A 27,545-nucleotide genomic window follows, 5' to 3' on the forward strand; every position below is an offset into this window, starting at 1 on the left:
TTGTAGCTTACCCAATGGTTCTGTCTAAGCAGGACAGTAGCACTATAAAAAAAAATCTTAAAACTTCCATCACCACCTTTCATTAGCCTTTAATTGTACTTTTGTCACTATACAAAACATGTCACATCATCCAGTGCAAACTGAGTTGTTGAAAAAAAGAGATGGTCCCGTGAACTTGTAAACCAGACATGTTAATTATTTGGTCCTAGGCCTCTGTTTCCTTTCTAGTTAAAGGAAATCATAGAATCATATGATGGTTTGGGTTGGAAGTGACCTTAAAGATCAACAGAATAGAGAACATTAAAATTTTCTAGTAACTTGCAAAGTCAAACCAGTCATTTTGGACAGTTAAATATGTATCATAATGTTCTACTATGATTTTTACAGGGTGGTTATGTTATGATGGATAAGAAAAGAACAGAAAAGAGAATATTGTAGATGAACGCTAAGAACTTATGTGAATCAAATAAAGAACACGTGGTAAACAGCTGCTGCTTAATATGTACAGAAAGTTGATCTTCATCTTTTTATTTAATCTGTCACCTAATTTTTTTGGTTTGTCCATTAGTGGATTACATTTTACAAGTTTTAGTTCCAGAAGTTAAGAGCAACAAGTTGACTGGTTTCCATGGGAGCTAATTCAAGTTATTGTTTGCATTGTTAATATCTGAAAGTAGCTTTGTTGGTACAAGTCAATATGCGGCAAAAGGTTTGTGAAAGGGAGGTGTTCTGAGTTGTCTGAAGGTATTGAGCAGGGACTGCTTAAGTGAGTGTCATCTGTATGTGTGCACTGAGTTCCGGTTCAGACATAATCATTTTGATATTTGCAAGACCTCCTAATTGAAGTTGCTAGTAATCCCTAATTATGCTACATTATTTTGAATTAGTGTCTAGTGTTAATTTTATTGCTGAGTGTGAATTATAAGTTAAATGCTGTCCTACAGAAGTTGATTGTATTTTTTTTTTAAGTCAAATATCGGGTCTTTGGTACATATTGTAACAATAAAATTTTTGTAATATCCATAACAGTATAGAAATAAAAAGAAGCAAAGTATGTCTTTTTCAAGAAATCATTTCTAGAAATGGTTGTGTAATGCTTGGTCATGCTTACTAAGGAAAGTAGAAAGTAGCATGTTCAACTGGAAACAGTACTGCAGTTCCTTCCTCTTTGACTTGAATCCTAATGCTTTCCTTGCTTTGTTCAATTCAAGGGCTTGGTTTACAGGGACTAAAATAAACAGAATAGCACCTGCAGCTTAGTCACAAATGGGAACATCTTGAAGTAGCTACGCAAACAAATGAAATCATGGAGTAATTTAACCTTTTCTGAAATGCCTTAGATGCTCTACCAACATTCTTTTTTAAGATTGATCAGCATTTTGGCTATCAAAGGACTCTGAACACCTAAAGGAATTGTTAAAAGATTATGATCCACTTTATTGATACAAATAACTAATTAATTATTTTCTGAACTGTCAGAGCACACCTCTTGTGAAAAGGTCTGTATATTTTCTCTTTTTTAAAATAAATGCCCATTTTAAGGGCACTAAAACGTTTAGTAAATGTATGATGTGTTAGTATAAATTTGACCCTTACTCCAGACTTGAGCTATGAAGCACTTTATAATAATAGCAAAATGAACACTTGTGTTTTGATTTAATTTTTGTTGTATGTTGTCAACTTCAATTACATAAATAGATTCTGCTGGCTGCACTGTTTGTATTTGCTGGCCACCGAAAATCATGGACCACATGTTAGCTTACCAGTTCCTTCCACAAAGTTCTGTCGTACAGCAGAACAACTGAACTTGCTTTTTGCCAGGTAAGTCTGAGTTGATCTTGCAATTATTTGAACACTGCTGCTAATCACTTCTTAATAAAACTGGTATTAAGAACTTTTGAATTTTTTTAAATTGGAATTAAATTGCTTCTGAAGTGATATGTCACTTATCTTTTATTGAAAAAAAGAGATCTTATTTACATTTGTAGATATCCACAAGGATGAGAAACTAGAAGCATAATTTGTTTGTAAACAACAATGCACATGGTTGGTTTTTTTTTTTGTTTTTTTTTTTTTGGTTATTAGTTGGTGGGGTTTTTTTTGTTTTGTTACTTTGTCCTGCTAAATTTACATATTATAAAACTGACTGTGTGTTGTTTTCCAAGATGAGTCTAAATTTATTTGCTGCCAGTGTTAATACAGGCATTTTAAATTTTAGTATAGTACTAAAGCAAATAGAAAATTTTGACAATCAACATCATCTTCATAGACTGAAAAAATAGGAATGTCATGTTTAGATTTTTCTGAGGATTTGCAAATGGCATATTTCCATGCATAGCATAAGCATGTGTGTAGCATCTAAAAAAGATATGACTTCATGTTTTACCTTTCTAGTTTAAAGTATTTTTATGAAGCTCTTTATTTTAATGGAAGTAGTGAGAATATGCACTGTAATAGATCTAATAATCAAGTTAATCCCACTGAATGACTTAGTGTTGCCTCAATATGAGCATTGTTGACTAAGAAAAGATGAGATTAAATCAAATTATGTCTGCTCATGAGGTGATTAAAAGTAAAAAATTGTTGAAGACTGTATCTAGAAGTCCTTCACTTCTGCCAAGTTGTAGGACAATGCTTATCTATTACACTTTCAAGTATTGTTGCCATAATTCTTGTGCTACTGAGTGCTCAGGTAGCAGCTTTTAGGAAGGACAGACTTACTAGTTGTAGATGAAATAACATGTCGTCTTACTGTGATTCAGAATTTTCAACATGACTCAAGTCTTTATGAACTTTCTGCTACAAACAGTACTGTACTGTAATTAAAGTGTAACATAGTTTCTACTTACAAAGTATAGTGTCGGTAAAAGGTATATTGAAAGACGTGTTCCGTGTTATCTGGAGGGATTAATAGATGCTAGCTTCAATGCTTGTTTATAAATACCTTGCACAGCTACCTAGGTGACCATGTCTCTCTTTCACACGATAGAATAGCAAAGCAGTTCACACTCGTCTTTAAAGAAGGTTGTTGACAGTGTATTATCTTTAAAAGGAAGTTAATCCTAGACTGCTTTTTCCTTTGCTCCATCAGATTGTTTCTGTATGCTGCAAAGTGATGAAAGTAGCTGTTTCTTAAAGGAAGGTAGTAGATGTGAGAAATTTTATATAGTCGGTAGACAATTTAAACATTAATTCCATCGTGAAGGATTGATTTCATTTTAGTGACTTGAATAGTATGCGTATTGAAACTTGGCTTGCTTAACTTTAAAATATTTGTAAGAAGTCTAGCATCTTGGATAAAGTCTATTATTAATTAGCATTTTAAAGCCTACAAAGTGTGAACACAGAAGATAATTGTAATATATTTACTTAAAACATTTTTATGAGACCATGCAAGTATTTAAACACTAAGCTTTACAATATTCCTATGAGTTATATCCTTTTCACTGATGGGTAATATGAAGCTCAATAGATTTTACCAAATGTTATTGGAATATGTTAGTTTTGAGGAGGCAGTAACGTGAAAAAACAGTAGGTAAATCATCTGTATGGCCCTGCACAGCGATCAGGGTAAGGTTTAGCTTTCTGGCGCTCTTAAGGGAGCTGTGGGAGGCAACTTTTGTTCATCACAGACCCACACTCTCTGCCTGATAATTAATTTGCACTTAGCAGGCCACATCTCCCGTTACAAATGAGGTGCCTTTTTTTTTTTTTTTTTTTTTTTTTTAATTTTTCCCCTGGAGATGGTACAGGAAGTAATGTATCATCTGTTGACTCATCCTCTGCCGCTATGCAGATATAAGAATTTTCTTTACTTTTGTTAGTTTATGTGTGTATTTGCTAGTGTAGCTTTCTTTTCAGACTTTAATCAGTCCAAAGACTTAAGATTAAGATCTCCTTTTAAGAATTAGTAAAGAGAATCTTGGTGTAACTGTATGATTTCTCTTTCAATATAGTAATTTGATGTCAGTTTTACTTTCAAAGTTCTTATACTGTATCCAAAATACTTTTAATGAGAGAGGCTATGTAAGAATCAAAATATGCAAAAGTGTTAAATGAGTTTCTGGAAGTCTTCTAGTGTCTGCTCAGTGGTATTAATTTAATGAGGAGTAGACAGTTACAAAAAATTTAATCTCAGTAATTTTATTGAATAAAAGAGGAAATTTATCTGAAATACACGTCAGTCCAGCCTTGACTCTATGCGCCTTTAAGAAGCATGTCATTCCAATTGCTGATATGGTGAGAAGCATGACAGGACTGCAGTTCTATCGTATACTTATGTACACTGTTTTTTAAAAGAAGCTAACAGTAAGATTTTGGTAATGCATAATCCAAGGTGATTACTCATAGTTAGTCAGCCGTTGATGTTTCTCATCTTTTTCTGCTTTGTCTAATTACCTTTGTAAAAATAGCTATATATGATTTAAATCATGATTGCTGTGTTTTTTACCACAGAAATTATCTTCGTTAATTAATATATCAACACTGTATTGTAACTGTATGATTTCTCCTTCAATCTAATAATTTGATGTCAGTTTTAGTTTCAAAGTTCATATACTGTATCCAAAATACTTTTAGTGAGAGAGGCTATGTAAGAAACCAACTGCACAAGTTGCAAGAAACATGGAGCTGTCAGCGGTGTTGACACTGCGTCTCTTTGGGAAAAGGAACAGGATTATACTGTGTGATGTAGTAGAATACTAAAATGGTTGAACACTTTCAAGACTTTTTCAGGAAAATTGTCTTTTGGTCTTTTAATCCGCTGTGGAATACATGAAATGAGGGGCCTGAATCTCAACAGAATAAGCATTGTTCTTGCAACAGAGGCAAACGTAATTTGAGACATTTTCTACAACCAGTGAAATTATGAATGTCAAAAATGAATTGGATGAACATATTCGGTTAATTTACTGATAATCTGGATGTTTATTAATAGCAAGTACTTTCCAAGTCTGTGTCCTTTTTGTGCTCGGTCACATACTCATCTTTACGGGTTCTAGATGCTATTTCAGTAAGTGGATTTGAAACCTACTAAGAAAATGAAAAAAAAAAACCCCAAACAAACAAAAGAACTTTTCTGGAACAATTTATTGTTAAAATTGCAGTACCAAATGCAAAAGGTTATTTTTTTGGTTTTCACATCTTTACTATTTTACAAACACCAATGTATGAGACTTCATGTAAAAGCCAGATTAGTGATTTGGAGGAATAGTTGTAAGCGACTTTTAAATATTCTGTAAGCATTTCCAAAGCTGCTGCTGCTGCTGCTATTATTATTATTATTTATCTCTCTTTCAGTTTTGTAATTGAATACAAGTTGGAGTACAAACTTTAGAGTTCTGGGGAAAATGGTGTATGGACATGCAGAAAAAGGTATTCAGAACAATTATAAAGGGAACCCCAGTAGCTTTTCATGTAGGAATTTAATAAGATCTCAGATGTTTAATAGGATGCAAGAACAGCTGAAACGAAATTGGGCATATACAATATGTGCTACTGTCTACCAAACAGAACGTGCTGCATTTTCGAGGGCACAGAGAAACCGTTAGGTACTGGACTGTGGAGCATTACTGTTTTTGTAGCACACACCTGGATTTGGTATTGCTACAGAAACTGACTTGAAATGGATTTCCTGCAGCCAACCTTACCATTTGTTTCTTAATTTTCTTCTTACCCCTTGCTGATCGGCTGCATGCCAAGAGGAGTCATCATTTAAAAACACTGCATCTTTTCCTGTCTTTGAAGCAGGTATTTCATCCCCAGTTCTTGTCTCTGGGAAGTGACTCTTTTAGCTTACAGTTACCCTATTGTTCAGTGAGCTAAATGTTCCTGTGTATTTTGAATCTTTATGTCTGACTCCTACTTGTATTGATCCTGCGGAAAAAAAGGAGATACTGAGCATTCCAAGGGTCTGACCACTGGGACTCAGCCAATTTGAGGATTAGAAAGGAAATTTGCTGTAGGTGTATTTACGCACTTTATAGGGCCAGCCTGCATTCTGAAAGCATAGTTCTTGCCCTTCTGTTATGAGATGGAGGGAGGGATTGCCAAGTTAGTCTGACATTGGGACTTAGCACGTTATCTCAGATGCAAGTCATTAATGCTCACTGTTCAGATTGAAGTAATATTTGAGACTGTAACAGTTGCCTAAATGCTTATTACCACTCTGTTATTAGAGATCATAGTCCTCACTGTACAGATTTTTCAAGTCTTTCTAGGCGTTGACGAGGAGATCCAAGAGCTTTGTGCAAGTGACCTTCATTGGCAACTGTTAAGCTAACATGCTGGATGAGGTGCTTAAGCTTTTCAAGTGTCTTTTTTAGTGTTTCCTGACACTGAAGAAAACAAAAAAAAAACACCCAACAAAACCAAACCCAACATTTGCAATTCTAGTATTCTTCCCACTAAAGATTCTGGTGTATTACAAACTGCTAGCTATATATATCACTTAAAATCTTACTGAGTTTTATACATGGAGAAACTTAAACCTAGGTGATTTGACTGTTGACGTTCACACCACGATTCTGTAATAAATTCTCTACTGGAGCCTGGTATTGCTAATATTTAATCTGGTGTGACTATTAATTTGATAACTGTATGGTGTATAGTGACCTAGGTGTGTGTGTGAATGCGTGAGTGATGTTAAGGTTAGCCATTTGACTTGGCCAGAGTTTGAATGCACTGTGATTCTTGAACTGGTTTTGCCAGCAGACTTGTAAAGTAACAGCAGATTTACTACCCAAGTGTCGTCTGGATTTCACAGTTTTGGCCAAATAAAATAGCAGTTCTAGTGTCTCAGGTGGCAGGGAAGTATGTATTTCCCCCCCTCCTAAGATTTTTCTAAGGAAATATACTTCGCTTTTTGAAGATAAAATGTTTAAAAATAAAAGAAGCGTTTGTCTTCAGCAGTTAAGAAAGATAGCAACCACCTACAATCTGTGAGAACACTTACATAAGGCTCATACATGGTACAGGAGTTCTCTTTTGCCAGTGCTGGAACACCGTTCCTATGCAGTTGTCAAGTAAATGTGAACCAAAGCTTTACTTGCAGTGCTGGTGCATATTCTGTTTTGATCATCTATTCTGAAGGTTAAATAGGAAAATTTTGTTCTAGTTTTCTCTTTACTACTCTTAAATATTTTGCTGACTTCAGTGTTTAAAAAAAACCAACCAACCAAACAAACAAAAAAGAACCAAACTGAAATCCTTTGGGACTATTGAAAGAGTAGAGTAGTTTTGTTTTAGTTGCTACAAATAAGATGGTATTATACTTTCCAACACTTTATAAGTGGAAATGTTTTTTGGATCAAATGTAATGATGATTCATGGAACTTAAACCTTTAGATGTCTTAGTTTCAAGGAAGGGAGTGGAAACCCCTGAAATGACAAGTGATTTCTGTCTGTCAGATTAGCCTTGTATACAATGGAACTTTCTTGGATTATGCAGGCTAAAATATTGAGACTTTAGTAGTACAGTTCCTTTTTGTAAATTGATTTTTCCTCTATGTTTTTACTGTTGCATTTCAGTTATGTTATTAATACATTTTTGTGTATAGGCCTGCTTAAAGTCGGGGTTAATAAATAATGATTGCCATCTGTAAATGCAGATAAAGAATATGAAATAATTCTTCAAGATGGAGGAAGCTTCAAATAAACAAGAAAAGGGAGGCAAATGTATTGTCTTTAATATAAAGTATGATAGTATCATGGTACATTAAATTCTAAATCAGGTTAAGTTTCTCACTTCTGCATGTAATGACTGGGCAAAGTATTTATTGTACAGGGTTTGACTTTAATCAGGGTGAACTAATGTTTTCTCCTGCTGTTTTATGTGTTTGAATTGCTCATGTCCAAGCGATCAGTTCCATTAGAAATGTCAGAACGAAATACGGCTTTTGAAAACTGAAGATAAATGGGAGATGTTCTGCATATCTTGAGTCTAGTTTCATGTGAAGTAAATGCTGCTGGCTGTAACCTCCAGCTGATGATAAAGCAATTGTGTGCACCTTCTCTAGCAGTTAAAATCAGCGTGCTAAAAAAATAGTGGTTTATTCTCATACATAAAACAGTGTAAAAAGATGTTGTTTACATAGTGATGTCTTTTCTGTTTCTTGTTTGTTTTGAAAGGTATTGATGAAAATTATTTAAGTTTCAGAATTACTTTATTAATTAATAAGGAAAACCTTATGCCTAAAACTAGTAATTACGTGGATGCAAAGTTTAGAAATTGTCTTTAGAAAGTTGAACAGCTGAATTCCATTTTTAGATTCTAGTGGAACAAGAGAGAAGAATCAAAGTAATTTTTTGTTTCCTTGTTGTAAATCTTCAATTTGTCATCTTTATAATATGGCTTATGTGTTCTGTTCATTGATTCATTAAGGAGCTGTCTTGATGATGTAGGTCACAGACTTCTCCCCCCACGCCCCACCTCCCCTTCCCCGCAAGAAAAACTTATACATGTTGGTAGAGGTGTGTGTGTTTTCGTGTATGTTTGTTTTTTGTTTTGGTTTGGGGTTTTTTTCAGGAACATCAAGAGAATTCATTGCTCTAAGCTTAAAAAATATTTCCATAGTCTGATATGGTAACAGTTCATCACTACAAATGAAAAGACATGAGAACAAAATGTGATTTGAGATATGACTGAGGAATTTAGACTTTCTGGGAATTCTAGAGTGTCTTTCCTTCAAAGGTGATATAGCGACAGGGTTGTTCTAGTGTTAAAAGGATCATTTAAGTAAATACCTGGATTTTTAACAGCCTGTAGGTGAAGGGGCTTGCATCACCCTTGCAGCGAAAAATTGGAGGTCCTTCCGCATGTAACAGTGTGTAGTGACCTCATCCTGCTCTGTCAATTGGTATAGACAACTGCTTGAGGAAACCAAAAAAGGCATCAGTTGTGGTATTTCAGTGTGGATGCTACAACATGTTTTGGTTTTGCTTCCTAGAGTCCTGTGCCTGTGAAATTCTGTAATGGTAAAGGTTGGTGAACTGATAAATAGTAGATGCTTAGGCTTGCTGCAAATTTTTTTTTTTATGAACTGCTTTCTTTTCAGTGGTTAAAATTGTTTATCCAAAAAGATTTAAGACAAGGAATTTGCAATACCTGAGACTTTACTGTGAATTGGAAACTTTCAAATTAGTGTTGGAGTTCTGCATCGAAGAAAGTGGTTTTAGAGGTTTTCTGGTGATCAAGTTCATGTACTGTATGAAACCCTAGTAAAAACTGGGATCTCAGAGTCACTATCAGTATCATCTGTGTTAGAGCAAAACAGCGAGAGGCAACACTCACAGCTTGCAGTAGAGGAAATTCTGTTTGAAGGGGGTGGGCAAGGCATTCACAATGAGGTTGCCCAGAGTTGCTGGAATCACCAGCTTTGGAGATTTTCAGAACCTGACCAGACAACTTCCTGAGCAGCTGGTAGACCTACTCAGGATTGGGGGACGGACTAGATGGCTTCCAGAAAGTTGCCTTCTAACCCGATTTTGTCAGGTTCAAACCACAGATTCAGCATGTTTTGTGTGAAAAGTCAACTTGTTGTGAGTTCCAGTGCAATGCTGCAAGCAGTATCATTTAATATCTTGCATATAATTCTTGTGTGCCTTGTTCCTAGTTGAATCTGGGCAATAAAACCATGTTTATGTACATTCCCGAAAAGAAAAAAAAGAAATGGACATGAAACTGATGTAGCAGTGTGTTGTAGAAGTGAAAAAAGTGAAACTGGTGTAATTTAAAGCAAGATATCTAGTTGTCTGTCATGGGAAAAGTGTTAGTCGAAGCTAACATGCAACATAATAAGTGTTAAACCTTTAGTACAAGAAGGTATTTATATTAATTTCGTACTAATTTAATGGCCTGAATACAGCTAATGTGGTTTAATCTCTTTGAAAATTGACTCCAAGATGTAACTCATAGCTAATAAATGGTACATAAAATGCTGTGAATATGAGCAGATAAGCAGCTAAATTTTCACTTAAATTCTTCTCTGAAGAGACTTGCTTGGTTAATAATGTACTTAATTTGTATGTATGAGTGGGAGTTTGAGGAGAGTGTAATGTCAGGAAATCGAATGAGAGCTGGGTAAATTATGCTTCTAAAAGCTAAGAACAAAGAAAAAAACCCTTGCATAACACTAAGTTACTGTGTCTTCATTTAATATGAAAGCACCAGTTGGTAACTGGATAATAAGAATATGTACTTTACCATCATAATTGTTCTACTGAGGTTTATTATCAAGCAGTACTTGCTTATATTTCTTATTTTTAAATTGGCACTTTCAGTAACATGGTTCTTTACTGCTTTTTGTAGTGTAGGCCATTCGTTGGTGGTCATGAGCATTTTTTGTCATCTTGATGTTTTTTAATTGAAATATTTTGCATATGGTCACTGAAACACATGTTACATTTTAAAAACCTTTCAATACACACCCCAACATTTGTGGTATTTGTATTCAGCATCTCTGAAGTTTGAATTTAAAGTCTGAGTATGGGCAAGCAGTAGTGTTTCTTAAGAAAAATAACTACAAATAAACAAACAATGTAATAATAAGACATTTCTTCATTTTTAGGGTTCTTAATTAATTGTTAATATTTCCTATTGTTCAGTTTTCCAAGAATCCAGGGATGGACTTTTCAATTAAACCCATAATGATTTATTGAAATTTTAATGACTTGATAGAGTTCTGTGAGCTATAAAAAGCCTGTACCAGTAATTCATGCTTCTGTCTCTCCTCACTGTAGATTAAGTACCACATTAATGATGGAAAGGAAAGAAATAATAAATTGAGACTTCTATTCCACTCTGTAAACTATTTTACAATAAGTAGCTAGTATGCAATAAAATTAATTTGAAAAAATTCATGACAAAAAGCCTTCCTTGCTGGAGCGACTGAAGATTAACTAGTTCTAATAATACAATTCTGGGGTGGTATGAAGTCCTGTATTAATATCAGTTGATTTTTGATCCATGTGAAAGTTGTGCAGTGCTTCAAAATATTAAAAGTCATTTATATGTTACCATACATTAATTCAGCATTCTCTAGTATGAGCTACTGAAAAAAAATAATAAAAGTTTTGCTGATGAATGGGCTGTGTCCATTGCTAGAAGGGTAGGGCACAGGAACCTCCAGGCATTCATAGGGGCATTTAAGACTGTGTAATTTTTCTGCCAAAGAGACTGGAGAAACTGTCCTGCTTCTCAAAACCAAACAACTGTTTAATTGCTTGTAAATACATTGCTTAACTATATTTTTGCAAACACTTAATATCTGTGGGAAATTAGTAGATAACCTACATAATTTTAAAGTTGAATTTTGTGTGCAAAGGAACTGATAGAACCAAAAACCAAACAAAAAACCAAGTAATGTGTCTCCATGATTTTTTTTTTTCTTTATTAGTGTTATCAGCTATAGTGGGATTAAGAGACTGCTTGCTTTCCCTGTCTCCAGACAGTTTAACAAAATGGATCACTTGGGGACGGCAGATGCTGAGGATGACTCCGGATCACTAACACGGCTTGCTCCTAGTCCTCATAGCGAAGCAGTTGCACATGAGTTTAAGGAGCTCTCATTGCAGCCCAATCAGTACTTACCTCCTCTCAATGAACGGAAGAATGGTGAGTGCAAAAGCGATTGTTCTTCTTTTCTCTGCATTGCTTAGGTTTTTTTCTGTGGGAATAATGTTTGTTTGATTTCTTCAAATAACATTAATTGACTCTCTTCACCTGCTCTTCCCAAACCACATTATGTAGTGCTACAGTGTTTGTTGTGAAATCTGTCCTGATCAGCTTTATCTGTCATGGTAACTTGTAAGTCTGACTTCAAAACACCAGCTGGAATGGTCTGTTGAGGCATATAGAATGGAGTTGTTTAGATTTTTTAATAGTTTTAAAACCACAGCTAGTGTATAATAGAAGTATTAATTAAATATTTTTGAGGGTTGTATTATTATCAGACAAAAAGGGATCATTATCAAGAACAGGGTTTTTTATGCAAAAATAGTACAGAATTGAAGTTTCACTTTGTATCCCTGAAAGTTTAATTCACAAGGCTGAAAAATGAAAGAAAAATAAGATCTACATGTTGGGAATCTTTCCAGTATCTTTTCTCATTGTTGATGTTGGCATGGCAACTTAGAAAAAAAGTGTTTCCACTGTTACAGTAAGCATCAGGAGGAATTAGGTCTGAATCCATATGTAGGCTCATTTTTATTGGGCAGAAGGCAGGACCTTTTTTTTTGATGTTTCTTTTTTTCTCACGCTGGTATCTTCTAATAATGAAGATTTGTTTTCCAGTATTTGCAGTAAATAGTAGGAACACTGAAATTATTATGTTAGTTATTTGATTCTTTAAGCATTTTTTTAAATCAGTTTAGCTACAGTTATCGATTAATTCAGCTGTAATAGTATAAGCAATATTAAATAAGACAAGAACTATCTGAAAATTCTGGCTTTAAAGCAAACAACAACAACTATCTGAATACCCTGGCTTTAAAGCAGAAAAAACAGGGATATATGTTACTAGGCTATATATATATATCAAATACCTGGGGACAGGTCCAAGTCATGGTATCCCGTGTTCCGGAAAGACATGGAACATTGTCTATAACCAAGATGCTTCTGTTTACACAAAGAGGGACTATGTGGTGCCTTGTGTACACATCCTCAGTATTATATAGTACTCCCAAGAATGAAAAACATAATAAAGCGAAAATACGGTAGCGGAGAGACTTAGGCTTAGTATTACATAAATGTGGAATAACCGCCTCTTCGAGTACTTGAGCTTGTCTTGTACAATTACTTCCTTGTTTGTTTTCTGTGTATGCAGATCTTGAAACACAGAATACTATGTTAATTGATACAATATATTCAAAGTATTTTAAACTAAGGGACCTGCAGCTGTTTTATTAATATTTTGGCTCTGCATCCATAAGAATTATTTTTTGTATGGCAGAAGAAAAACATGTAACTTGGGAGGCATTGGTTTTTGTTTGCTACCATTTGATGTTAAATTGATATGTCTGTACCAGAAGTTTGTTGTAAGATAGCTTATATCATTTTACCTTTTTATCCAGAAAGCAACAGAAACATGTATTTATAGAAAGCTATTTCATAATAGACCTAAAAATGCCAACACTTAACTAACTCGTAAACCTCATCAACAAGAGAATGTAGTGGGTTTTTTATGCATCCTGTGTGTAACTATACCTCTGGGAAATCTGCTGTTTTGTTTTTTTTTTTTAATTGCCTGAAAAACCAAAATGGATGACACAAGTATCTATGTTGAGCCTAAATAAGTCAAACTTCTCATTTCTGAAGGCTACTGCCACAAGAATGCACTAAATGAAACAGGAAAGATCCCTTAGGAGATGGATGGCAAGCTTGTTAGTTTCTCTTTTGCCAAACCTTGCTATGACTGTGTTAAGTACATATTTATTCCCTTCACTTAATTTCATTGTTTTGTTATCTTCCTGCTTTTACTAATAAATAGTCAAACAAGCAGTAAAATTGGTACATAGTTAAACTTTGCCATGTTTGCTCTTCAGTCTTTCTTTTTTAGTTTTTCTGTATTGGACAGTTGTTGCTTTTCTTAGGCATTCTTCCCATAACTTGAAAATATTTTTGTGCTTTCATGAATTAGTGAACTAATTTATAGGTAGGTTTTGTATTGTCTTGATATATAATCTGCTTCTTGTTTATTTTCCAAAGAAGAGGCAGCAGGGAGAGATTTTAATGCTTAAGGGCTCTGGCTTGTTGAAGTAGCAGAGGAGGTTTTCGTAAGTAAAGTGGTGGTGGGAAAATGAATTATTTGAGAAGCTGCCTCACTCCTCTGTGCCAGTTGACTCAGGAACTGTTACCCTGTTACTCTTTATTATTTATTATAATTCCTTTTATGACTTAGGATACTTTTGAGCATCTCTCCATAGTATCAGGCCTCCCACAAAGATTTTAATGTCATCTTTGAGAAAGAGATTTTATGAAGTTCACATAACGAACAATGGCCTCATGTCATCTGTGTCTTCTGTGGCAAGACCAAGTCATGTGGCTGGGCTTGGCCAAAAGGTTAGGTATTATTTTCAAGGCCATTAGCACAACTCTGTTGCTTTTGGAAAGGAAAAGGCTCAACAATACGCAAGGCAGACCGAGAAACCATGTAGTTGAGGAATTTTTGGAGGAGCACAGTCTGACAGACATGATAAAGAAGTGTTTGATGGACACGGATGTGATTTCCTATCCTTTTCAGTTTTATAGATCTTTCTAATGTTGTTTAAGCATCCTGCCACTGAGAGAACGCTGCTTTAGTAGTATTTAAATAATTCCTAAATTAACTTAAGGGGAGCCTCTTAGTTTTTCTCCTGTCCTTATAGGAAATACCTGACAGTATTTGACTTTATTCTGGCTGGCAGCTTTTTTTCCTGGAAGAAATGGATGTTTGTGTTCAAATTGCTTTCTTAAAACAACAGAAAGAGGTTTGGGCACTGTCATCCTCCAGAGCACCCAAACTATTGCTCAGCCGTAATTTCAGATGTAGTGATTTTGGATAATTTGGTTTAAAACAAATTTTTGATAGAAATTATGAAAGAGGAAAATTTGTAAAAGTAAAATTTGAACTTGATGGATTCATACTAAAAGTAGCTTTACTACTCTTTGTTTTTACTTTTTACCAAAATTGCATTTCTTTAGGAGTGTTTTAACCTGTCACTATTTTATAGAGTCTGTCCACATAAGCGATATCAGTATACAGAAATACAGTGGCACTTCATAAAAAAATTCTGAAATGTTTAAAGGGTTTTTGTTAAATATTTTTATGCAGGAAGCATTGTGCTTACTATATGCTCTGATAGTGATCCTTCAAACCTTTTGTTTACTTGAATGAGTATTTTGGCAGTAGTCCGGTAGAAGGCTGAATTATTCTTCTGTTGTTCTGCATACCGTTGTTAAGCTGGCTTGCACAGGCTAGTACAGAAATTGCATTTCAGGCTTTTCCAACGACAGTAGAAGTGTGGGAGGCTTATTGCTTTGCTTTGGTTTTGTTTACCATGGAGGTAATCGCAGCAGCTAAGAGAAACCTACATGACATTGCAGGCTCGTGCCTGGTGAGCCAACAGTCATTTGAGATGTTACCACCTTGTCTTTTTTGTACGCTTTACTCCTCTTCCCCTGCCTTGTCTGCCCCCAGAGATCATAGTCATACAGTAAAGCTGGCATAAGAGTTCAAGTGAGCATAGCTCAGTACTTTTTGCTGCAAAATCTCATGGTTTAGACGTAAGCTCCAGTGGAACTGTTGTCCCTTGAGTTGGCAAAGGAACACCTAAATGCTTTGCCAACGCTGTTGAAGAGGCTGTACCTTCCAGTAGAGGGATCAATAACAAACATTTGGAGGCAACAGCATCTTCACCTTCTCCAGCCATTTACTACACGCAGATGTTTACTCCCTGAGTAAAGACAAACTAATAATTCCATGGGGTTGGGGGTAGGGTAGCAACATATTTTTGTCTTCTCAAATGTCATTTTTCAGACAGATGTCTCCCATCATAAAAAGTCAGTGAAACACAAATACTAACCAGTTTATGTTTCATATTTCAATAGGAGGACAAATAATGGGAGTTTTCAAGCTGATTTGCTAGATAAAGGTTTTATTGCAGGGCTGAAATAATTCAACTGAACCATCTGTAAAGCAAACACTGTAATTGTTTGGGGTTAGAGCAACAAACTGTTTGTAGAAGGTAACATTGTGTATGTATTTGGGTGTAAAAACAAAGAAGCATCTTTCCAGGATGTTGTATGTTGGTCTTCTGGTCTGTCACAGTTTTAAGATTCCCCTTTTTCTTTTGAGCTCTTTTCAAATTAATGGCCGTGGGCAATACTGGATTACTAACGAAATTAATTTCAGTTTCTCATTAGTCTACATCTTTCTGGATAATTAGGCAACACATACAATGTATTGAGCATGTAAATTTGTGCCATTTATTGCAGCATATTGCTGTGCCTGTTCTCTGGAGGCCAACTCTTGTTCTACTTGCCAAAACCAGCAAGTTACCTCTTCATTGATTCTGCTTTTCACACTTGCCACCTACTGAGTGGACACTGAAGACACACCTTCCACAGTCTAATGGCAACCACTGGTGTATAGTCGATGTCTGCCATGTGAGGACTTTGGCTCCTCACATGAATGGAGTTTGAGAAACAGAACGTTTTGGCATTAAGAGGCTCTTAAGTTTGTATCTCTGCCTGAAGGATGCCAGGTTGTGTGCACTGCATTTGCTTTCTTGGACAAGATGCTGTGTCCTTAGGAAGGGCAGTGGTTGGTGGCGAAGAAAAGTGACAGAGATGAGGCTCTTCTTTGGGAGCAGGAGGGAGAAAATTGATGACTAGGTGTTGTTTAGTTGGACTGCAGTAGAGGAAGAATGACACAGTAGCAGGCATCATGGCACAGCTGAAGTACTAGTCAGAACAATATGCCACCCACACACTGTACCACAGTTTCACAAGCTTCTGACTGAGAGCCAGGAGATGGCAAGGGAGGGAAGGATAGGCTGTCTGCTGCTGACAGCAGGAGGGTGGATGGGCAATGATGCTGCTTGCAGCTTTCCAACCTGCCGTTTCAGAGGGAAAGGGTGGGAAGAGATTGCACATGCAGATACCATGAAAAAAAGGAGGCACTGCATAAAGCAGAGCTTTTTGCATGCTGAATTAGTACTTGCCCAGAATTGGTGAGTGTGCCACTTTGGCTGGTGCAGGTAGGTGTGAAGGTCTGGGTACCAGCAGCTGTGCAACCACAGTTGTTTCAAAGGTGACACGTAAAATGAAAAGGTCCTAGCTTCAATGCTTTACAGCAGCCTCTTGGCTTTGCAGTGGCTTCCTTGACTATTCCACTGTGCCAGAAGCTCCTTGTGACTGCGGCTACTAGTTTTTGAAAAGGAGGCACATGAGTTACTCTTGTGCAGTCGTCATTCACAGATGAGAGCCTGATTATATTCTTGTAAAACGGGTGAGAACTGGTTGGCTCCTATCTGGGCCGTTGACTGTCCTTCAGCACTAGGCCTGCTTCAGCACTTTGTCTTAGCAATAAATCATTTCAGATTGTGCGTGTGCCTGCTCTGTCCTCTGCATTGTGTGGAGAAGCAGTTTTGTTCCAGCTAATGGGTGTCTAGTGCTTCTCTAAACTCAGAAGCAGACTAGATACAGGATTGCATCGTGGTTCTGTTTGGGGTTGTACTGGAGGGGGGTAGAAAAGGTTGTGATGTGCCTACCGTGGCCTTGCTAGGTCTTGCTTTTTGATGGCTAGCAGCTAATATTCTACAGCAGAATTGAGCTAATTGAGAAGAAAGCTGAGAGTCTTGAATGTTTTGCCAGGAAAAAAAAACCCAACTTGGGATGCAAACACGTTAAAGTAAGACTAGTAAAATCTCTATAAGAAGAAATCGCCCAAGGAAATGGGGGCCTCTGGTTGTGTAAAACAGTGACGCTCAGGAACAAAGATCTTGAGACACTGAAGGTCAGATGAGAATGACAGCTTCCTATGGGGCCACTAGAGCTTGTGGGAGCAGAACTGTACTGAATTAAGATGAAGATGCAACACACACACACCACACCCCCCAAACAAAAGCCCAAACCAAAACAAAAAAACTCTAAACAATATATATATTGAGTCCTCCTAAGGGACCAGCTGAGCTGGCTGGGAGACAGGACAGTTCTCAAAATAACTGAATGAAATCTACATCATACTTAACCTAATGATACTGCTTAAATAAATTTGATGAACCGAGAACTTTTCTGGCATCCAAAAGAGTTGTGGGTATCTTAGTTTGCCTGTTATCTCTTATCTTCCACTCCCTCATTATGTAGCACTGATAGCATGCATTCTTGGCATAGCTTTATGGCTTCTGAACAAATTCTTAATCCTTTGTGCAGTTAATAGATTTGAAGCTGCAAATTTGATACTAGGGGAATCAGGTGAAATTTGGGACGTTCTCCTTGAATCTGTGTACAACAGGCTTTTTCCACTCGTAAGATCTGCATTTAGACATACATTTTCTTGTCTTAATGGTACATGGGTAGCTTACTGTGCTTAGAAGGTGTTTTCTCCAGAGTTGGGAGAGATGAAGTGGAGAAAAGACAGCTGGTGGGAAGACTAGAGAACAACAAATGGAAAACTTAGTTCTGATTAAAGTAATAGATTAGCACATCTTAAATTCAACAGTTTCATAGTCACTAAGCTGAAAGCAATGGAACCTGGAAAACAACATCCAGATATTCTGATTAACACCACCACCCCCAGAACAGCAACCAAGCAAACAAAACAACCCCTCCCAAAACAAAACACCCCAAAACCTCAAAGTATATTCTAAAATACATATCTAGGTATAGAAGTAGTATACAATTTATATAAGTTTACAACAGAAGGGGTGGGGGTTGTATTTATATATAATACAGTGTATATATAATGTACATGTGTAGAATCGTTGCCCAGAGAGGTTGTGGACTTCATCCATGGAGATATTAAAAATCTGACTGGGCACAGTCCTGGGCAGCTTGTTCCAACTGACCCTGCTTGAGCAGGCACTTGGGTGAAGTGATCTCAAGAGGTTGCTTCCAACTTCAGCAGTTACGTGATTTGTCTTTCCTTTAATGTTTTAATAGCCCATGGAACATCCAGTGTAAATATTCTACTAAATAATCCTTTGTAAGAGCACACAGCATATTGTAATTAATATATATTTGTCTTTGTGTTGTGGGGTTTTTTGGAGAGTTTGGTTTTGGTTGGGGTTTTGTTTTGTTTTTATTTTTAACAAATAGTGTCGGTAGAAAAAACAGATGTCTTTTAATGTGTGGATTCTTTTGGTCTCCCTGTATGTATCTGAATGTTGTCTTATCTGTTAAGAGATGAGAGAGTAAAACTTGAGTAGGTACTGGTTTCCCAGTAAGTCTGTCTTTGTCATTGGTGCTGCCAATTCCCACAATCCTAGCATTCCCAGGGCATCAGTCAGTGTCGACAAGGAACAATTTTCAAATATTAAAGCATGTGAAAAGACATACAGGCCAAAACTCACAGCTCTCAAGGGACTATGACCTCTTAAATGAAATATATTCTGACATTTTCACAGGCTACATGAAAGAATTCCAGCAGGGCCATTCCGTTTGGTAAACTTCTAAACAAACATTCCATCATTTTAGTTTGATTTATACATATTTTTTTTTTAAATTATCTGCTTATTGTGAAGAGATTAACATGGGAGACATGACCTGTGACTGACTCAATTTAAGGCATCTGGTATATATGAAAAGATCCTGTTGGAGGGCTTGGCGTTTGAGTGATTACAGGAGATATGTAAAGTATGTTTTCCTTAAAAGAGATCTCTTGATCAAACTGTCTTATTGTGACTTCCCCCCCCCCGCCCCCCCCAGCCGAAATTCCTTGTGGATAACTAAATGCATAGCTAGAAAAGAATGTTAATTTTATATTCCACTGTACACTAGTTTTAAATTGTTAGAACTAAATTTTAGCTGCGTATATTATCGTTGAAATGTTAGCTTGTGCTACAGCTACTACAAGAAGGTAATGTAGTGCAAACAGAACTGGTAATGGATGCGCATTATTTAGCAGATGTGCCTTTTGCAAATCATAGGTAGCATGGTGGATGACCAAATATTGGCCTTTAAAAACTATATATATGTACAGTTAAACATATAAAAATATATTTTTATGTATTTTATATATACACTAATTAAATATTTATTTATTTATTTATATGTTGGGCAAGGCTGAATGGTAGGGAATTTTTATTTAAACAGTGAACAATGCCAACATATGTCCTCCCTTAAAAGGAATTAGTGTGGGTTTTAGTGGGAGAAGTAGAACATGCAGACTTATACATTTCACGGTATCACGGTACATGTTTGGGATTTTTCTGGGAAGAGTAACTGAGGTAGTTGTTTGGGTTGTTTATTTTGTGTTGTTTGGGTCTTTGTTACCACAGTGGTGGAGAGTACCGGCACAAGTTTCCAGTCCTTCTGAGGTAATTCCTTAGTCACTGCATAGTACACAATGCAATTTCAAAAAAAATCAAAAATTACTTTTTGAAAAAGCAAATAGAAAGATATACTTGCTGTTTTACTACCAAAACAGTATGAAGATGAGAGACTTGAATGTTTTGGGTTTTGTACATTTGTCTTAAATACAGGCATAAGACTGTGTAAGATTTACTGCCGAGTTGTTTGACAGATGTCTTAAGTGTTTGAAGCAAGTAACTTGTGTACTGGTAGAGAGAAAAAAATAGTTGTGGGGTTTTTAAACAAAACAAGAAAGCAGAATAGAAATTTATTGTAAGTAGCAGTTGGGGGTGAGGGGAGAGGGGGAGCAAACAAAACCCCTTAAGTTAACAGTTTGAGGTACCGCTCGTGCTATTTAAAGAAGTAATAGATTAAATTATAACAGGGGTTATTTAAATGAATGTTTTAGTTTGTGTAGTCAGAGCACAATTTTCCTATGTGAAGAAATCATTGTATCATGATCAAGAACTGGATAATCTTAACACAATATAAAAGACCTCGAAATTCATCAAGGTGTGCCTAAAGCCAAGGTGAATGAAGTGTTTGAGTAATGAAGCTTTTCTTCCTCCCCTACTTTAAAACCTTGTGGTAGTGAAATATATTAAATATCTAAGGCTATTCTTTTTATTTTTTTTGTCTAGAGTTCAAATTCGTCTGTTGGGTGGTGGGGTTTTTTTCTTGTTGTTTGTTTTTTTTTTAATGGCCTTGCAAAGGATTGAGCTCCATATGATGTGAAGAGTTGGAATGTACTGTTAAAGCAATTGTTGCTTAGTTACCTCACGTTTAATGTGGTTGTGAAGTTGATCACAGTTAGTGATCTCACTCACCAGATCGCTGATACTTAGAAAGATAAGTGGCCTATTCTGAGTGGCAGACAAGCAGGCACTGTGGGGGGTACAGTGTTGCGGTGTTGTTCCCTCCTGTACATGGTAATTTTGGCAAGTAATCTATTAGGCACTTTTCTCTTTCTAAATAATGCTTTTTCTGTGGGCTGCAGGTTGGCAGAACGTTTGGAAGTCTGTGTTGCAGGAAGATGGAAAGAAAAAACATTGATTACCTTAGAATAAAAGCAAACATGTTCATGAAAAACTTGGCCAATACATTGCATTTAATGAGATGTTACTGGATTCTGGTTTATACGACTTAACAGGGATGTCCCATTCTGAAGCCTCTGTTTTTCATTTCACCCATTTGTATAGTATACAACTTAAATAGATTGAAATTAAAATGAAGAGGTGCTTCTACCCTCTGAAGATGGTTTAAATTCCACCAGATTTAATTTTTATTGAACCAAAACCCTTGTTGTGTATCTTTTACTTCAGCTTCTGGTTTTGATACGCTGATGCTGTGTGTAATTGGGTTTAAACCTGTAATTGAGGAATACAACATGGACTGCTTAAGATTTCTTTTCGCTATACTTAGGGTTTGTTGTTTGACAGAAACTAGTTTTTCAGCCACAGTTTTTGTTTCTAGCTCATGATAAGTTCCTGTGCAACCCTCAGTGTCATGTAGCTATTTGTACTGTTAAAAATAGCTCTTTGAAAACAGGTACTTGTTCACATCAGAGGGGTTATACATTCAATGTTTACTTCGGGAATGAGTAGTTCTGCTTCCTTTATTGTGAAATCTTCTGTATTTAAGCACACAGCCAGCAGCAGAAAGACAGGATGAAAAAATAGCAATTTGAAAAAAATTTTTGGCCGTTTTTTTAACGATGCCATCAATTTCAAATGACAATCCAAATTCCAGCTGCCTTGTGGAAACCGAACACAAAAGCATTTTAAACCAAGTGGAGTTGAAAAAACCCAAGATTTTTTTTTATATATATTTTATATGTCATGGATTGTGTTCTATTTACTGTTTTAACTGTTAAAATAAAGAAAAAGCTTTAGAGAGTAGTCAAAGAAGAAACAGGTTGCTATGTAATTTGAATGGGAAAGTATTAAGTTTCCCACCCTTTAAGTCGTTCACAGTTCTTTTAAGATAAATGTGGAATTAGCATCCTTTAAAACCAACAGTGAAAGCAACTGCTGTACAAAGCAGGTTTTATCTGTCAAAACGACGACCTTCAAGACAGATATACTATCTAAACATAGGAACTGTGTTTAAAGTATGGACATGGTGTTGGTAGCTGATGACAGGGCTTCTGCTCTTTTGCAAGAGCTTAAAAAAAATACTATCACATCTGAAAGTGGGTAAGTCAATATGAGAAGTATGTATGGTGCTTTAGGTGAAACATTTTAGGAGAGTTATGAATTTATTTCATTTAGCAGGGAAAAGGGAGCTCTTAAATGGCAGGTGGATTGGCTCCCTGGGGACCATGTGGAGGCACTTTGCCTTGATTCACATGGGACCTGCTTGTGTTTGGAAGACACCTTTTGAATAACCGAGTATTGTTAGTTAGCAGGCAAATTTAGTACTTGAACTTGCTAACCAGCTACCAGTGTTTCTGTTCCTTCTAGTACAGTTCATAGGAATGTGAGAAAGTCACTCATAAAAACATTCACTTTTCCCATGTTACAGTGCTGCAACTACAGCTACTGAGCTGGCAGTTGGGAGATGCCCCCAGATGCCTGTGAAATTATCTTTTAGATATTTTAGACTTCTGTAAAGAATTTAGACTTTTCTATTAGACGTGTTGAGACATGGGGTTGATTTTTTTTCTTTTTTTGAAGCCTTATCACAAAAAATAGCAAAACGATATTGTTGATCATGCAAGTAACCAGCCTATCCAAATGATCAGTTGAGCTTGGATTCATGTGTATTCAGGAATGCAGGGAAGACAAGACTGTGTTGGAATATGAGGGTTTTTTTGGGTTGGGTTTTTTTGTGACATGGGAGGACATTCTTCATGCAGGGACTGAAGAGAAACTGTTCTCTGGGCGGAATATCCAGGCATTCTCAATATTCACAGTCTAACTGGATCTGAACAAAACCTGTTTTCTTCTTCCAAGGTGTATCTTTTCTTCCTCTTCAGTTATTCTGTCTGCCCCCACTCCAGCTATTCAGTATTGTATAGCATTTATTGGCCAGTAGTTGGTTACATGGAAACTATGCAGCATCCTTTTGACCATTCGTCTCTCCTAATCTGCACAAGAATTTCATCATGCTTATTGCCCACAATTCTGTGATTCCTGCTTTGCTTGATAAAGTTAGTTGCAAAATACTTTTAAGACTTCCATCAGACTTCTTAAAGGTGTTGTAAAATATTTATCTGCATGTTAGGTTGTATTGAACTGGGAGGTGAATTTGAAGCAAATTATTAGGCTTAACTCCAAGGGGCTGAAGCATAAGCCTGTTCATTTCTGTAAATTCTGCTGTGGAGTGGGTACCCTTGAAAAAGAGGAGTGGATTGCAGGAACTCCATGCTCCTGAAGCAGCTCATCTTTCTGAGCAGGTGGGAAATGTTCATGAAGGCTTGAACTGCTGTTACCCAGCTGCTACTACTGTGATCCAGTGTTCACTTTAAGCACTGGACATTCTTACATAAAGCACTGTAAACAGACAGGAAAGCACAGAACTACCTTCAGAATGATGAAATTTGAAAGAAAATTTATTACTCCTTGTGTCTTTTAATTGCACAATTCTTTATTAGTATGCTGACTTTTTAAATTTCAAAATACTCTGTTCTCTGAATTATTTTGAAATTGCTTTAGACCAAAGTACCCATTTTTCAGGAAACATGTGAAGTGCACTGTACACTTCCCATAAAACAATTTCTGCTGTTACATATTGTTATACTGTTAGAATATTATTAATCCATCTAAACTGTTAATCTCTCTGCTGACACAAGAAAAATGTAGAGTTAAAATCTGGTATATTCATAATTGTGTGAAATGCTATTTATTGGCTGTGTCAGATTTTTGTATAGGTTTCTTAAGCAGTATGTGTTTGTATTCTGTATACCTGGATTATTTTGTGTTTTCTGAATCAGTGGAGTTTCGCAGCAGTAATTTTGTTTCTTACGCACAGTAAGTGTTGCAGTTGCAGGCAGTGAGGAAGTTAATTTGATTTATGAAGGGGTTCTTCGACAGTGATTTTTTTTCTTGTGTCAGTAAAAATCACTGCAGAAGCAGATGTATTGGAATAGTCTGTAATTCATATTTAAGCAAAATGTAATTAAGCTGATAATTTTTTAATACAAATTATATGCAAACAAATCTTTAGGGTGGGAGAGCTGCCTCAATTAATTTGTTCTGCAAGAGTTTTTCTTCTGCCTGTATTTTCAGCCCCTTAGATATCAAGTAGTTGATGCAGCCCTGCAAGCTCACGTCTCCTTTGAATCGGCAGTTCTCTGTAGACCTAGGTCTCCTGTCTCCCAGCAGCAGGAAGACAGGGAGAGGCTTTCAAGTCCTGCTGACTGTGTCACCCAGCCCCACACACCATGCTATCAGTTACTTGCCCAGGAGTGCACCTTTAAGGTGAAAAGTTGGTATTGAATCAGTATCTTGTAGAAAGATATGAAGAGGCAAAATGATTTTTTTTTCTTGTTTCCACTTTTTAAAATTCTGCATCAGATATTTGTTATTGTATATAGATATTTTCAGATCTGCTGCCATAAAAGTGAACAGTTTTTCTGAGTAGGAATCTCCTTTGTAATTTCAGGCTGATACAGGGGTGCAGAAATTATGTGTAATAGTATTTTTAGGCCAAAGGGAAAATGCGCCTGCTAGAGTTACTTGTTGACATGTAGTGACTACTTAAAACTATGTATAGTTTATTTTCTCAAAGTACATGAAACGCGAACTAGTGTGCTGTTCCCTCACGGCCAATGCCAGGTTGGAGAGGATTCATTTCCCCCAGATCTTCCAGGCCGACAGTGAAGTTGATGACTCATGTAAGCTAAGTGGGATATGCCGGAGAGAATGGCAGATCAGAAGCTGTGGGAGGAAATGCTCTTAAAACTGCTGGGAATAATGAGATGTGTAACTGCAATGCAAAAAGGAAAATAATAAAATACTTGGGGTTTATGTATTTACGACAAGGAACAGAATCTGTCTTACACTGCAAGGAAACAACATGGAAATAATCACTGGTTTGCCACTTCCCTCTGCTAGATAAACACCTCTGAAACAAGACCTAGGGCTGGGGCGGGTGGGAAGGTTCCTCAGCATAACTTTTTGAAGTGCCAGTGTACAGCGTTGTTTACTGGTGAAACTAAATGAGTAATGAATGTGCCAGCCAGGCAAAGATAAAGTATTTCTGCTGCCTGCAGCAGTGTTCAGAGTGGCGGGGGAAGGGAGGAGGAAGGGGGAAAAGGGAGAAAGTCCTCAGCAGTGGTTTGTCTTGGGTATCAGCGAATGCTGCTCCTTCAGCAACTGCTGGATTTATTTTTAACTGCTTGACTCATTCTTTGTCAGATGATTGACCATCAAGCTGCATATTGAAACACAAATGTGCAGAGGAAGCAAGCGTAACTAAAGGAAAAGGGGGAGTGGTTGTCTGGGAAAGGAGGTGGGAGTTGGGAGTTGTGCTTCACATGCTCTGCGCCTGCTGTCTGAGCGAGTTACGGGCTCCAAAGCAGGCTGAGCGTACTACAGGTCAGCCTCGAAAGTGAAGGATGATGGCTGCTTTCGGCTGTATAGAGGCACAGTTGCTAATTCCTTAGGAGAAGGGAGCTAGAGGCAGTGATCGGGACAGCAGTGTACTGCTTGGAGACAAATTAATATATTTTTTTTCCTATGCTGGATGTTGCTATTCGAAAGGATTCTCATCATGATCGATAGCTCCAAGAAGCAGCAACAGGGCTTTACCGAGATTTTACCTGCAGGAGATGTTAAGCCACTGAAGGAGAAGGAATGCCTTGAGGTGAACAGCCAGAAAAGTCTCAAGGAAGGTCAGTCGCTGGCTGGGGGACAGCAAATGTGGAAGTACTGGGCCGTTCAGTTCACCAGGATTTGTGGTGTAATGCTGTATGTTAGGAAGAATTTTTGTACATTAAATGAGGTATTGTTTTCCCTCTTTAACAAATTTCTAAAAGCTAAATTTAGAATTTACTTGAGACTATAAAAATAATGATGAAGATAGCTTGATAGAAATATTAGTGTGAAGAAAAATGAGGTAAGATTAAGTACTCTTTTTCAGATTAGCACTTGGTGCTGAATTCATGAAGTACTCTGAAATTCCCCTGTAAATATTGCACAAAATGCTTCAATGTCACTACTGAAATAAATATAGTGAAATAAATGTCATTAAGTGTGACACTACTAAAAATAAGACCCCAGAAACCTTTAGTTTTAGACATTTAATACCACCTCATTTCCAACAGTGCTTCTCTCAGCTACTGTCTTTCTCTAGAATTCCCTTCTCCTCTCATACTTTAAATGACTCTGCTTTCCAGATGTACGCTTTTAAAATTACATTGTCTCCTTAAATGACCGGGTTTAGACTGTGCATTAAATTGATATTATGCACAAGCTTTGTTTGTAAACTAGCAATAGTCTGAGGATATTTGGAGCGTTATTTAAAGCTGACAAATGGTACTATACCAGATGCATTTAACATAGTTTAGGCTGCGGCAATAATACTGAGACATGGAAGTTGCCTTACCCCATCGAGCTGGAGGTATGCTTCTAGCTGGCCTGTGTTAAGGAGGAGAAGACAGAGAGCTCTTGAGGTCAGCTGCCAGACCTGCAAGAACAGTTTGTTAGCAGGTGTACGCTAACATGCCAGGCTCTGCAGCTCAAGGCTCAAACTCCAACTGCTTTATCAGAAAAACCCTGTATTTGCGGTAGACAAAATTCCTTGGGTTTTACTCCAGATATCTCTGGATTGTCTGGTGATTCAGAGATTTCTTACTTGGTGTTGTGGCAAGACTGCTTTCTACGTGAAATCATGCCTTTCTCAGAATTTAAAATGCTGGGTTTATTTTGAGGTTTTGTTTGTTTTAAAATTTGGACCTTAATAATGTTTAAAATAGCAAAAAGATAGCCCATATTCATTATGGAATTCAGTAACTGACAGTTTAAGAAAACCCTTTACCTATCTCTAAGTTTGGGCTAGAGAAAACACTGATTTTTGTATAATGTACTGATAGTAAAGCTTTCTTATTGATTGAAAAGATAGATAATAAGAATTTGAGTGTGATGCCTGTAGCTGTGGCTGACAGCATAACAGTCCTGCTTCCTTTACAGCAGGAAAGTACTGACTGAAAGGCAGTGATTGAAGAGGAAGGGTCAGCAGTGGCTGCTTTTTCTTGGTGTTTGCCTTGCAACTCTGAACAAGCCCAGCTAAACCTGCCGCTGCTGCCTCTGAACTCTCTGGGGCAACAGGAACAAAGAAAGAAGGCAAGGAAGTTGAGAGGGACAGAGGAGTAACAACCCACACACTAAGTTACCAAGAAATAAAGGGGAGAAAGACATGAAAAAACTAGCATGGTGGATAGTGTAGGTGGGCTAATAAGTAAACGTGATCATTATCTTCAGTCTCGTTTGAATATGTCAGTTATGTAGAAAGTGGATGAAAGAATGTACAATGATGGTCTGTCAGAGCAGCAAAA

General features: G+C 36.8%; 1 protein-coding gene across 8 annotated transcripts in view; it reads left to right on the forward strand.

The window, feature by feature from the left end:
* The window catches only part of MRTFB (myocardin related transcription factor B), an 85,392-nt gene that overhangs the window by 11,986 nt on the left and 45,861 nt on the right, over positions 1 to 27,545 (forward strand). For 5 of the 8 annotated variants that reach the window (XR_008821779.1, XM_056338375.1, XM_056338383.1 and 2 more), the window contains exon 3: positions 11,445 to 11,611. Coding sequence is in view for 7 of the 8 variants with exons in the window: in XM_056338375.1 (XP_056194350.1) it covers positions 11,458 to 11,611 (154 nt within the window). In the remaining variant the exon portion in view is untranslated. Of the gene's footprint in view, positions 1 to 11,425; positions 11,612 to 25,475; positions 25,884 to 27,545 lie in introns of those variants that run through there. The other 3 variants (XM_056338376.1, XM_056338379.1, XM_056338378.1) reach the window with 3 other exon arrangements.

The sequence above is a fragment of the Falco biarmicus genome, chromosome 4, assembly GCF_023638135.1.
Source record: "Falco biarmicus isolate bFalBia1 chromosome 4, bFalBia1.pri, whole genome shotgun sequence".
Classification (NCBI taxonomy): domain Eukaryota; kingdom Metazoa; phylum Chordata; class Aves; order Falconiformes; family Falconidae; genus Falco; species Falco biarmicus.